Source organism: Chlorocebus sabaeus, chromosome 20 (genome assembly GCF_047675955.1).
Source record: "Chlorocebus sabaeus isolate Y175 chromosome 20, mChlSab1.0.hap1, whole genome shotgun sequence".
NCBI classification, from domain to species: domain Eukaryota; kingdom Metazoa; phylum Chordata; class Mammalia; order Primates; family Cercopithecidae; genus Chlorocebus; species Chlorocebus sabaeus.
Genome location: NC_132923.1, coordinates 18,677,096 through 18,691,116, shown reverse-complemented (window position 1 = coordinate 18,691,116; position 14,021 = coordinate 18,677,096). Strand labels below are relative to the sequence as shown.

Genomic DNA, 14,021 nt, shown 5'->3' with positions numbered 1-14,021 from the left:
CCTATGCTGCTACAGCTGTCCAAGGTCTCATCATACGCATTCTTTGCTATTGCAATTTTCTTGAATACGAAAGATTAGCTGAACATGCCTTAAGCTCAAGAAACTCTGAAGAAAATCAGATTATGTAGACAAAGGTCTAATTTCTAGGCTGGCTTTAGATACCTTGTTCAAGAAGCGCTGGTAGGATCTTCTTTTGTACCGCTATGTTAGCTTTAATTTTGCACAGCTCTAGACATCAGAACTCATTTCTAAACACTTCTATGCAGCTCAAGAATAAAGTAGTAGAAATGCAAGAGAGAACAGCTAATTCCCACTTGGTGACAGAGCACTTAAATCTCAGTGAGCAAACAAGGAGGAGTCAGCCTTGGTCACTTCCCCCTCAAGCGGCCAGAGAGCGGAAACACAAAGCCAGGCCAGTGTCACTCCAGGGATTGCGGGGACCTAGACAACGCACCATCCTGGGCTCAGCGTCTACCTACCCCTCACCCGAGGTGCTCTCGGTTCGTGGAATGTCCAGTCCACAGGAGCGGCAACATGGACTTGTCTTTGGGGCCACAACCAGCAAGAGCTCCCGCCTGCCCTATACACTTGCACCCTAGGGCGCGCGCTTTCTTGGCTAGGGCACCACTGTCCCTAGTGCCCGCTGACTGCCTACCCCGTCACTCCTCGTCGACACGGCGCCCCCGACAACGCCTCGGGCGAGAACCTAACCAACAGGCGAGGAAGTGATGCCAGGCTCATTCTTCCAGAGAAGTGACAGAACTAAACCCTCAGCCTGCAATCCCGACCAGGGCCGGGTCCCGTGCGCCTCGGGCCGCGCCCCCGGCCCTCTCCGCCCCGCCTTCCCTCCCGGTCTCCGCCCCGCCTCTCACAGCACTCCGGCGGTCCCATCCGGGCGGCGGGCGGGACGGATCAGGCTCCTGGTAGAAGGCGGCCGAGCGACATCTCCGGCGACCCTCAGCAGGAGCGCGCCGAGTAGGGGGAGTCAAAATCCCAGGAGGCTGGAGTGACCAGCGGCAAATGCTCTCGGCTGCGAAACACCGGCTTCCGCTCCCAGCCAGAGCTCGCCAATCAGCGCCCGGCTCTCTCCGTCATTTCCTCCTGGAAGGCAAAGGGAACCTCTGGAGAAAGAGGCTTCCGGAATGGGCCCGGAAGGGGCCCGTCTTGTGGGCGGGCCCAATCGGCTGGAAACCTCGTGGAGGCTGAGGTGAGTCCTGGAGGTTCACGTTTGGAGCTGAGAGCCTTCTGTGCGGCTCCGATTTTGCAGATTCTGTCTGAGGCGTTCGTGATGTCAGCAGCAGCCGAGGCAGGCGTATTTAGGGCCGGTTGCTAGGGCTGGGGGAACTCAGGTAACTACGGGCGTCCCCACAGCAGTACTTGGAAACCCCTCAGCTACTCGGCGAGGTTGCGTGTGCTGAGCAGAGCTGCCTGACCGTGAGTATGCACAGGCTTGCCTGAGGATGATCTGACCGTGTGTTCGATGTGTGGAACCCTCCGTCACTCTCTCCTGACCGAAGACTCGTTTAGGAATGTGTGGCAGGCCTGTTACCACGGTCCAGGCCCTCAGTGCATCATGGAAACATCATTTTGGGGGCTGTGGGTTAGGAAGCGGAGATGATGGGGTCTCGGAAGAAGATTTGGTCATGAACTGTCCGAAAGGAGGCGAAAGCTGTGCACGTGGAACAAAGTGAACAGTGCAAGTTGTTTGGGAGGTAGTTTAAATATCGAGGGTATGAAAAAAGGCTGTGAGAATTGGGTTTACTCGAAAAGAAGTGGGCCTCAGAGGATAACGTTGATTAAAATAAGTAGAGGAGAAAATGCATGTATTCTAAGTAAAACGAATACTATGAAGAATACAAGGTCGCAGGACGAGGAAGGAAACTAGCCAGCCCGATAGGAACGTTTATTCGAGAAATACGGAGGTTAGACAGGATAATGTTTTGAAAACTGGCAAACGATTCAGCCTTTTCAAGGCTTTAGGATGGGAAAGCTCATTTGAAAAGATTAGTCTGTAGTATTATGACTTTTAAAGAAAAGAGTGAAAAACATGGAGGCGGAGGTGCTAGGTGGAAAGTCAGTGCGGTAACCCAGTGATAAAGAGCTGGAACTGAAAGTGCTGGAGGGAAAGGCATCCTGTTTCAGAGTAACAGTCAGGTGGAGTTGACTACAGAGAAACAGGCAAAGAGAAGCAGTTTAGCATAGTGGTTAAAAGCAGAAATTTTGGAGTTAGACTGGCTGGATTGGGATCTGACCTTGGCAATTAGCTGCTGAATGACTTTGGGTTAGCAGTTTACCATCTCTGGGTCTGAGTTCCTTGTCTGTAAAGTAGAGATAGAAAGAATGACTTCCCTTGTAGTGTTATTGTGGAGAATTTGTTTATTTATTTTTAGAGATAGAGTCTCACTGTCACCCAGGCTGGAGTGCAGTGGCGTGATCATAGCTCACTGCAACCTCGAACTTCTGGACTCAAGTGATCTTTCTGCCTCAGCCTCCCGAATGCATCACCATGCCTGGTTAATTTTTAAAAAAACGTTTTGTAGAGATAGGGTCTTGCTGTGTTGCCCATGTTGGTCTGAAACTCTTGACTTCCAGGCCTTGGCCTCCTAAAGTGCTGGAATTACAGGCATGAGCCACCACACCAGGTCCTTATGGATAATTTTTTTTTTTTTTTTTTTGAGACGGAGGCTCTGTCGCCCAGGCTGGAGTACGGTGGCGTAATCTCAGCTCACTGCAAGCTCCGCCTCCTGGATTCACGCCATTCTCCTGCCTCAGCCTCCCGAGTAGCTGGGACTACAGGTGCCCGCCACCTCGCCCGGCTAGTTTTTTGTATTTTTTTTAATAGAGACGGGGTTTCACCGTGATAGCCAGGATGGTCTCCATCTCCTGACCTCGTGATCCGCCCGTCTCGGCCTCCCAAAGTGCTGGGATTACAGGCTTGAGGATAATTTTTTTATACTTATATTTACAATGTGCTAGAGGCTTTTCTAAGTGCTTTGCATATGTTAACTCATTTCATTAATTGCTTAATTGCTGTATGTAATTAAACAGTTGCGTATGTTTACTAAGTTATATACATTTAATGTTATCAGTTACTATAGCATAAGCACTCGCTAAATCTTGGCTGCTATAATAATATTTTTTATTAATGATTCAAAGGTTATTAAATGGTTTTGAGCCTGAGTAACTGGGAACATTGTGTCTTAGTGTCTGAAAAAAAGAGAGGGATACCAGAAGTAAGGTAGGTTTGGTTATAGACATGTTAAATGTGAAACTCTAAGGTATTCAAGTGGAGATGTTCAGTAAATATTGGAAACTCTATAATTAGTATTCATGTAGGTGGGCAGGACTGGAAATAGACATATGGGAGTCTGTGGACCTAGGCATGCTATATGAATTCTCCAAGGAAGATACTATAGGAGGTGGTAGATGTACAAAGACAGGCAAACATAAGGAACAACTACAGAGTCTGGAGGTATAAGAGGAATTGCGAAGGAATTAATCAAATGGCCTAGGCTAAGAGCATTATTATCCTGTTAACATTATCTTTCCTTGATTTTAAATTGGCTTTATGTTGGTTCCTGTGAGAGAAACAATGAGGCCAGTAAGTGATTATTAACAGAAAATATTATCAGAGAGTTGAGATTGAATTTTTTTTTTGTTGAAGTAGACTAAAACAGCATTTGATAATTGGAAAGACCCTGTAGAGTTAAATCAACCAACCAAAGAAACAAAAAACAATAGCAAAAAGAAACAGCTCCTCATAAAAGACTGTAACTTCTTTATTTTTGTGTGTTTTAAGTTGCCTGGGTGTTTTTTGGGGATACTTTTTACTCTTCCATGTAAAGAACAGATGGGACTGATCTGTTATCTCCTTCATTCACCTCTTGTCCCTTTTATACATAACCAGTGGATTATGGATTTTCAGTGAATTTAATAAAAGTGCAGAAATTATGGCATCTTTCCAAAAATAGTGTGCCAAGTTGCTCACCCATTTTCTATGCCAAGGGTAAGTGACTGCTCTGATTTTGAAATGAAGGACAGACTTTCATGGACTAATAGTTCTCAAAGTGTGGTCCAAGAACTGCAACAGCAGCATCACTTGGAAACTTGTTAGAAATGAAAAATTCTAGGCCCTACCCCAGACTTATGAAATCAGAAACAGGTGCTGGGAGAAGAGATGAGATGGTGTTTTCTAGCAGTGTTGTCATAAGCCCTCCAGGTAATTTGGATGTATACTAGAGTTAGATAACCACTGTACAAGAAGGTTAAGTAATATGAGGTTAGGGATTTTGTCTTATTAATAGTGTATATCCAGTGTCTAGAACGGTGCCTGTCTAATTGGTAGGTTTTCAATAAATTGTCACTGAAAAATATGTTCAGTCTCAGACTACCAATCTCTGTGTAAAAGCTTTGATGCCGGTTGAATGGGCAGAAGTAAATTAGTTTAGCTGCATTGAGCCTATAATGTCAGATATGCATGAGTTGGGGATGACAATATGACTAATCTGGAACTTGAGGAAGAGGGATTATATTGAGTCAACAGGAATAAAAAATGAAGATGTCTAGGTATTTTAGGTCAATGAATTATTCAGAGTAAATAAAGATTAAGAAGTCACAAGTTACATGCTTTTACTGACATGATAAACAGTTGGTGTTGTTTGGGCGCAGTGGCTCACACCTGTAATCCCAGCACTTTAGAGGCGGGCGGATCAATTGAGGTCAGGCGTTCCAGACCAGCCTGGTCAACATGGTGAAACCCCATCTCTACTAAAAAAAAAAAATACAAAAATTAGCCGGGTATGGTGGCACATGCCTGTAGTCCCAGCTACTTGGGAGGCTGAGACAGGGGAATCGCTTGAACCTAGGAGGCAGAGTCTGCTGTGAGCCCAGATCCCGCCACTGCACTCCACCCTGGGCGACAGAGTGAGACTCTGTCTCAAAAACAAAAAACAAAAAACAGTTGGTGTTTACTAACCTAGTAGAACCAAGGCACCCAAGGAGCTGAGTTTTCTTTGTTTCTGTGCACAGATTGCCTCACCTGTGGTATCAGACATCATAACATGGGGCTCACCAAGCAGTACCTACGCTATGTTGCTAGTGCCGTCTTTGGCATCATTGGCAGCCAAAAAGGTAATATTGTCTTTGTGACACTTCGTGGTGAGAAAGGACGCTATGTGGCAGTACCAGCTTGTGAACACGTTTTCATCTGGGACTTAAGGAAAGGAGAGAAGGTGAGCCCAAAATGACCAGTTTGATATTGATTTATTGGTACTTGAGGATGGAGAGGTAGTAGGAGTGGGGGAGCTCTGATTTATTTATCATGAGTTTTTTTGGTGTGTGTGTGCCCTTAGAAGAGAAGAGAAATCTTTTTCCTTTAGGTCTAGCTAGCCAAGCATCAAGTCCCTTTGTGTTCTTCTCCACTAAATTCTGAAAACCACAAAGAAATAGGAACTTATTTCTTAGATGTCTATTTGTTGGAATATTTACAGGTCATTATTTGTAGTAATTATTTATTCCTAATGTATTTTTTCTCTACCAATTCTATTTTTCAAGTTCGACTTATGCTTATAGCTGGTTATAAAATATTAGACATGTAAAAGGATGGTAACTCTATGTTGGCAGAATGTTTTTCTAATGTGGATAAGGCCCAAGTGTTGTTAAACTAGACTTCAATACTTTGTGTGACTGAATTCCCTAAGCCTACCACTTTTGCCAAACCAAATATAGGCATTTTGATATTGTCCACTCATTTTGTGATTCCCAAGAGATTACTACTTTGATTCTTGTTGCCACCCAGAGTCCTTTGTGGTGAAAACCACTGTAGTACTCGATTGCCATGCAGATTATTTTCTTATAAAATGGGTCTCAGTTAAAGGAATTTGCAACTCTTTATTGAAAATCACGTAGTGTTGTTCTAGGATCAAGACTTACATTAAAGGGATTAAATTTATTTTATTGCCTAGGGAGTTTTTATATGTATTACACCAATGTAGGGCTTTGGAGAAAATAATTAAGCTTTTTCTTAAATATTTCATTGCCTAGTACAAATACTAATTTCTATATTAAACTTGAAATGGATTGTAGAGTTTCATTTTTATTCATAAGAGTAATTTGGAATTATTGGTGCTCTTAATTTTACTGTGCCTGAGTATTCCTATGCTATTCCCTTGATTTCATGCTTAACTCTTTTACATTGTTTTTAATTTTTATAATTTCAGATTCTTATCCTTCAGGGGCTTAAACAAGAAGTTACTTGCTTGTGCCCCTCCCCAGATGGGCTACACTTAGCTGTTGGGTATGAGGATGGGTCGATCCGAATCTTCAGTCTCCTGAGTGGGGAAGGAAATGTGACCTTCAATGGTCACAAAGCAGCTATCACTACCTTGAAGTATGATCAGCTAGGAGGCAGACTGGCATCTGGGTCCAAGGTGAGCCTGTGAATCAACCCAGACTTTGGTATATTAAAGGAATGTAAGGCTTACGCCGAAGCAAGTTGTTGACAAAAATTGTCAGGTAAAACAATGGGCTGCCAATATACAAAGTAGTATAATGGTAGAAATAGAGTGAGGAGGATGGGTGTGAATTGGGAAGTTCATTTTGTTTCCTTTTGTTCATTTTATCATATTCTCTGATAAAAGCCTATTAAGTATAGGAATAAGATGAAGAGAGCCATGATAACTCTTATTGTGGAAGTGCTACCCAAAACAGTAAAATAAGGAAAGAAAACAAAGACTGGAAAAGAAGAGACAAAATAATAATTGTTTGCCATTGACTTCTGTAAAGTCAGTAGGATTTCCTATATCTCAAAAGTCATGAGTTAGAAAATATAAAAGATTCCATTCACAACAGATTAAGTAACAGACATAAAAATACCATGAAACTTTACTGAAGAATGGAATAGGAGACTTTTGTAGAGATATAATCCATGTTCTTGAGTGGGAAGACAAGGCATTGAAAAGATGGTAGTGTTTTCTAATTGATTTATATAGCTAAAGCTATGTTTAGACATATGTTTATACATAAATATAGATATATTTAAATAGATATTGTAAAGGTTTTAGTTGTTACTTAGAACTTGACCTAATATGGAAAAGCAAAGGAATTGGAAACACCAACATTTGGGAAGAAAAGAATAATAAAACAGGAGTTTCAGATATTAAAATGTCGTATAAACCCAAATTTAAGAAGTATCATATTGATACTTCAATGCAAGTATCAATGCAAAATAGATTTTTGCAACCAAATGGAAATCTCAGAAACACATCCACGTTTACATTCCTAATTAGTATATTTTAAAGATGACATTTTTAATAAGTAGAAAAATGATGGATTACTTATAAAACAGTCCTTAGACAACTGGCTATTTGGGGGAAAATTTTAAATTAAAGCTTTACCTTGTGCTATATACCAAAATAAAACAAAGATTAAAGACTTAACTATAAAAAAATAGCATTTTAAAGTAAACTAGAAAATATATAAGTAAATATCTGATAGCAAGGTAGAAAAGGACTTTAAATGTATTAGCAAAGAAATAAAAAGGAAACTGTTGGTAGATTGGAATACTTGAAACATTTGTACATTAAAAACAAGTCAGAGGAAACTGAAAAAGTTAAAATATTTAATATTTTCACTATAAAAAGAAAGAATTAGTATCATTCATCTATTAATAACTTACAAACAGTCAAGAGATGACACCCAAAGAATGATAGACAAAAGAAAGACATGAATTGGCAATTCAAATGAGATACTAATGGCCAGTAATCATCATAAAGCATGTAAAATATTTTTCATTTGTATTCATAAATGTAAATTAAAATAAATACTAAGACTGAACATTTTTTACTTATGAGTTTGGTAGTAGTTTCTGAGAAAACTAGTAATAGAGTTAAGTGAATGGGAAACAGGCCTTGTCATACATATCTCTGCTGGTTCTATAGATTTGCCCAACCTGGAGATCATTTTGATGGTATCAATCTAAAACTTTAAAAATAAACATATCATACAACCCAAGAACTTTTCATTTTAGTTTTTTCTAATCAGATATACATACAAAAATTTGTGTATAAGAATGTTCACTTCTGCATATTTATAACAGCAGAAAGTTGGAAACTACCTAAATGTCTAAAATAGAAACATTTTAAAATAAGTTGTGCTATCGTTTTAGAATTTTTTATTATGTGAGCATTAAAAATGTGAACACTCTAGAATAACATGGAAGAAATGGAAATAATATTTAATGAATAAAGAAAAGGTTGTAAAATGATAGGAATGGCATGATCTCAGATTTCTAATAGGAAAATAACAACCTGGATTATACATAAAAACTAGAGCAATAACAATATCTGATTATTTCTGGATGGTGGGAATAAGGCTGGTGTTTATTCCACTGTACTTTCCCCATGCTTTCCAAATTTTCTACAAGGACTATGTATTGCCTTTGTAATAATTAAGTCTCATTGTTTGTCAAGTTAGGCCATATGTGGTAAAGAAAATTATTTTTCATCTGTATTATTTGATCCCTTTAGGACACAGATGTTATTGTATGGGATGTGATCAATGAAAGTGGTCTCTACCGTCTAAAGGGGCACAAGGACGCCATCACACAAGCCTTGTTTCTACGAGAAAAGAACCTGCTAGTTACTAGGTAAAGAAATAATGGTTTAATTTCCAGTTCTTTTTTAGGAAGAGAGAATTTGCTTTCTTCCTTACTCATTTCTCTCATGAGCAGTGTGCTCATGCTTATGCATTAGTGTTCTCTCCTGTTCTCCTGCTTTCCTTTTTTCCATTTCTTCTAAGTAGTATCGTAGAGCTGTCTAAAGTTATATTATTTTTAAAATAATTTTTCTAATTCGTCATTCTTTTCTCTTGATATCAGTTTTTCCATGTTTCTTAGCCTTTTGAAGCTCATTACAGAATGAGCTTTGTCTACCTTCTAGATCTCTAGAAAGCCAGGAATCAGAATATGGAGCAGAGGGAAGATATGAATACCAGGTGTTAAATTTGGCTCGCCTTTTGAGGAGTGATGTACTGTACTTCATAGTCCTTCTAAACACCTATTAGGATGAACCATTTGAAATTTTTATTTGTGTACATAAAAAATCATCAAATATCAACAATCTTATATTGTTCAACCTAACATAATAATGAATATTCCTAAAGAATGACCACCTAGGAAAAGCTGGGATACCAAGGTTTGCCAGGCATTAATTAGAGGAACCATAGTAATAACTCAGAAAAAGCTGTGAGCACTAAATGCTTTACCAATGGTGGATTTGTTTCTGTGGGATAGGATACAGGTAAATTAGTGTCTTGTTCAGATAACACAGGTTCTGTAAGAGAATGATTCTATAGTTCTAATAGAAAATATATATATTACAGCTTAGGGAATATAAAGGAAAGTAAATAACACTGTAAGGTGGGGTTATATGGGATAGACTTTGTAAATCAGGTTTTTGAGGGTTTTTTTTTTTTTCCAGTTTGCTCATGAAGGAGGATTATATTAGATTTATGTAGTGAAGAGGTAGGGAAGAGGTGTTTGAGCAGGAGTAGTAGAGGCCATTGGCTGGGCGGGCTTATATTTAGGGGTTAGGAACAAATAAATGGGAAATTTTGAGAATGCTGCCAAAGAGCCTGATTTTCATTCTACAGGGAACATTGAGTGAGTACAAATATTAAAAATTAAGGTTATCTGACAGTTGCACATTGGATGGGATGAAAGAACAGCAATGGACAGAGACCAAATGAGAAGTTGTTAAAATAATCCAGGTAGTAGGACTTAAGTTCAGGTTAGTGTGAAGAAACGGACTAGAAGGTGTCAATACTTAGAAACTTCACAGAGGAGGCATTTTCAGGACAAGAGACTAACTGGACAGGAAGACAAGGGAGTGGGAGAAGTCTAAGATGTTTCCATGGTAGATTGTCTGAGGGAATGCCAATGCTGTGATGATGGAAATGATAGGAGGAAGCCATGATGGATCAAATTCTGTATTCTTTGGTACTCTGCATCTAAAGTCATTCTTGTGCTTGTAGGTGGAACATTTTATTTTCTGCACAGGAATAACTACAAGGAAAGTTATGATTCTTTGCTTTTCAAAAGAAAGATCAGAGAGAATCGGAGCTTTAGACATTGTTGAAGCATATGTTCCTTTTAAAGCAACAGTGAGTTTTGGATCTCCCTATTAGTTGAATAAGTTTTCCTAAACAGGATATATATATTTTTCTCCTGTTTCTTCTTCTAGTGGGAAAGATACCATGGTGAAATGGTGGGACCTTGATACTCAGCACTGCTTTAAAACAATGGTTGGCCACCGGACTGAGGTACGTGGAGGGTCATGGGCCCAGGGAAATAATGGGAAGGCAAAAGGGAAAAGGTGGTGTTCTTCGCTTCCCCTTTCATGGCTCTTTGTTTTTACTGCACACAATAATTATATGCCATCTTGAGGGATAGTGAGGCTGGTTTGATGGAAGCAATGTCAGCCATTGAAGCAGATACTGATGCTCTGATATGTAGTAAAAATTGACCTTGGATGGTTTTTAATTCCTGAGTTTCTTCATTTCTAAATAATAAGTGTCCACTTTTATGAATGTAGGGAAGTTTAATAATATTATGTGTGCAGCATCTAGCTTACTGATAGGTAAGCAGCATATGGTAGCTGTTATAATAGTTACTTGAACACAGATCTATTCAGTTGAGTTCAGGGACTGTTTTTTATACATCTTTGCATCCTCAGTGCTTTATTCATATCAGGCATTCAGGAAGGTAATACCTAGAATTAATGACAAGAAGATTAAATTATTTGTTGATTTGCAACAATATTATTTTCTTTCTTTAATTCCTGGATACTTGAAGCTGAAAGTTATGCCATGGACATTAGTGGGGCACCTTTTATTTGCTAGACACTGCTAAAAGCAAAGAAATAGAAGACTTAAAATCATCATTTGAGTGGATTTCAGTTAAGATTTATGCTGAATAGCTATTATCTTAATTTGATTATAGGAGGTTAGAGACAAACTCGTAGTATCACAAAAGTAACAGTTTCACCGCAGGCTATTTTTTTTTCTCTGTAAAAGTGAGATTTCTCTTAGTGCATTTTGAAAGGATTGTCGCTATGCCTTTTCTTTGCCTTTAAGGTTCTAAAGACATTTCACTACGGTGTAACTTAGACTTTTGGAACATCATATTATACTACCTGGAATCTCTTGAAAGTTGTATTACTCAAATCTTTTTATATTCTACAGGTATGGGGGTTGGTTCTGGTGTCAGAAGAAAAGCGACTCATCACTGGAGCCTCAGACAGTGAACTGAGGGTATGGGACATAGCTTATCTGCAAGAGGTAATTACTTTTTAAAATCATGGGCAGTGTCATGTTTAGAAGTTTCATAAGCACCTTGGTTTTAGAATCAGATGTAATTATTGAGTACTTCACATAGTATTAGAAGGAATTCTATCACATCAATAACCTGCAACACCTAAAAAAGCTTTTCTTCCTTGTATGCTCATTATCCTCATTTATTTGAGCTCAGGTTAGCTTTAGGCTTACAGTTTCTGGTAATACTAATATTTTAGTTTGTGGCACTCTTAATCAGATATTCTTGGACCTTTGGGGTCCATGGATGGCCTTCAGAATATCTGTGAACCTTTCTCCTCAAACATATATGTAGAATTTTATGTTTATAAATATGTATATTCTGAAAAGATCTGTAACTTTCTTAGACATTCAAAGAATTTACATAGAAGAAAAGCTTGCAGACCTTAGGTTTAGCTGAATTTCGGTGTGTGCGGTGTCCAGCAGCCATTTTGGTGGGAGTTACATTAGTAGGCTAGGGATTATCTTTTATTTAAGGAGAAAATGTATCAACCTGTCTTGTGATGCCTTTGCAGTTCCTAATGCCAATTTGAATTTTTTGTTCTACAATATGGTCGACCTTTCACCTAAATACAGAGAAAATTTTGAAGTTAGTGAAGAGTGGGGTCATTTTTTCACTGTTGTCACTAAACAGTAGTCCATATGCTATAGAAAGTTTTTGGAGATAGTATAATGAGTAATATTCTGTTTGTATATTATGTAGTCAGTTTTTAATAAGTTCTGATACCTGCCCTGCTACTGAAGAGGTTTGATAAGGGAGATCACAGATTAGAAGCTATTATTGGCCATAAGAAAGATTTCTAAGTCTTCAGGATTAAGAGTTACCTCTTGGGCCAGGCACAGTAGTTCATGCCTGTAATCCCAGTACTTTGGGAGGCTGAGACAGGAGGATCACTTGAGTCCACACACAAGTTTGAGAACAGACTGGGCAACATGGCAAGAACCTGTCTCTACAAAAAATTTTAAAATTAGTCAAGCATGGTGGTGCCTGTGGTTTCAGCTATTTGGGAGGCTGAGGTGGGAGGATGGCTTGAGCCCAGGAGATCAAGGCTGCAGTGAGATATGATCATGCCATTGCACTCCAGCCTGGGCGACAGAGTAAGACTCTGTCTCCAACAACAACAACAACAAAATACCTCCTGGAACATACTATTTCAGCTTTTATTTTCCCATTTTTATAAAACAGATTGAAGACCTGGAAGAACCAGACCCCAAGAAAATCAAAGGATCTTCTCCTGGAATACAAGATACTCTTGAGGCAGAGGATGGTACCTTTGAGATGGATGAAGCCCCTGAGGATGTAATTCATTTTCGTTTCTTAAGTTTAATTGTGTTGAATAGTGGGAAAGTAAGAATTGCAGATTTTTAGGGAATCATCACTTTAGGGAATATTTTTGTCACTTGCACTTATTAGAATTATATTTTTTTCAGAAGTTCAGCAGAACTTACATCTAACCTTCATCTGCTCTTGCTTCTTCTGTAGCGAATCCTTTCATGTAGAAAAGCTGGTTCCATAATGCGGGAAGGAAGAGACAGAGTTGTAAACCTTGCAGTCGAGAAGACAGGCAGGATTCTTGCTTGCCATGTGAGTACCATACTTAGGAGAAAATAACAAGGACTAGGCTGTTCCTTTCAAATACTCATTCTTTCATATTCAATGTAAAGATGACTTTTTCTTGACTCATGTTATTAATTCATTATATGGTACTGTGTGGACCTATAATCTCTAGCTTTATTAGCATAACAACAGAATAATAATTACTATTAGGTTGGTGAAAAAGTAATTGGAAAAGTAATTTAAAAAGTAATGGTAAAACCCACAATTACTTTTACACCAATATTATTTTTATTAGCAACCATTTATTAAATGCTTGCTCTTCTAAGCAATTTAAAAGCATTTAACTTCTTGTTTGGCCTTCAGAGCAATGCTACAAGTAGGAAGTGATATCCTCATTTTACAGATGAGATAGCAAACCCAGAGAGATTAACTAAGGGAAGAAATATAAATATTGTTGTTTACTTTTGAGAATTAGGTAAATTACAGATTACCTCTCTTTGACTCACATTAACCTTTTGCCTTTCTAGGGAACTGATTCTGTGTTAGAATTGTTTTGTATCCTTTCCAAAGAGGAAATTCAGAAGAAAATGGATAAGAAGATGAAGAAAGCTAGAAAGAAAGCAAAGTATGTTTTCTGAATACTTATATTAATAATGAAATATCCTGGATAGGCCCCATGTTACTGAAAAAAACTGGCTTCTTTAATATTTACTCTCTTATCAATTACCGTTAAAAGTTAAAGAAGAACTTGTGAGGTACCGATAACCCAAATTTGTCAAGTCTCAGAGAGAGAGAAAATCATCTGATTCAGCAAATCTTTTGAGACCTATTCTGGTTTATTTAACATGGTTGGATTGTTAAGTGCAGGTTAATGAGTTTTCTAAAAAGTCCTGAAATTAGAAAAATAACCAGAGACGTTTCGGTGGAATAGTTGTAATTACAAGGACCTTGTTACAAGAAATTTTATGGGCTATTGCATTCAGAATCCATTTCTTAAGGGAAGCTATTAAGTGAAATAATACTTTATGACATTGTAGTGTACAAAGCATTTCCTCTTATACTACATTGTTTAATTCTCATGGTAATCCTGTGTGGT

The 14,021-nt window shown here is 38.7% G+C and overlaps 2 protein-coding genes across 8 annotated transcripts in view; one reads left to right on the top strand and one right to left on the bottom strand.

Moving 5' to 3' along the window:
• The window catches only part of GDAP2 (ganglioside induced differentiation associated protein 2), a 69,209-nt gene extending 68,162 nt beyond the window's left edge, over nucleotides 1-1,047 (bottom strand). For 2 of the 5 annotated variants that reach the window (XM_007977385.3, XM_073008449.1), the window contains exon 1: nucleotides 873-1,047. The gene's annotated coding sequence lies outside the window, so the exon portion shown is untranslated. Of the gene's footprint in view, nucleotides 1-162; nucleotides 457-479; nucleotides 844-872 lie in introns of those variants that run through there. The other 3 variants (XM_007977386.3, XM_007977387.3, XM_007977388.3) reach the window with 3 other exon arrangements.
• A 20-nt stretch (nucleotides 1,048-1,067) lies between these two features.
• WDR3 (WD repeat domain 3) overlaps nucleotides 1,068-14,021 on the top strand; it is a 30,219-nt gene continuing 17,265 nt past the window's right edge. Inside the window, exons 1-9 of one of the 3 annotated variants that reach the window (XM_007977389.3) lie at nucleotides 1,068-1,207; nucleotides 5,029-5,231; nucleotides 6,219-6,428; nucleotides 8,526-8,644; nucleotides 10,239-10,317; nucleotides 11,239-11,334; nucleotides 12,554-12,667; nucleotides 12,851-12,952; nucleotides 13,453-13,550. In XM_007977389.3, the coding sequence (XP_007975580.1) occupies nucleotides 5,061-5,231; nucleotides 6,219-6,428; nucleotides 8,526-8,644; nucleotides 10,239-10,317; nucleotides 11,239-11,334; nucleotides 12,554-12,667; nucleotides 12,851-12,952; nucleotides 13,453-13,550 (989 nt within the window). In that variant the 5' untranslated portion in view covers nucleotides 1,068-1,207; nucleotides 5,029-5,060. The other 2 variants (XM_007977393.3, XM_007977391.3) reach the window with 2 other exon arrangements.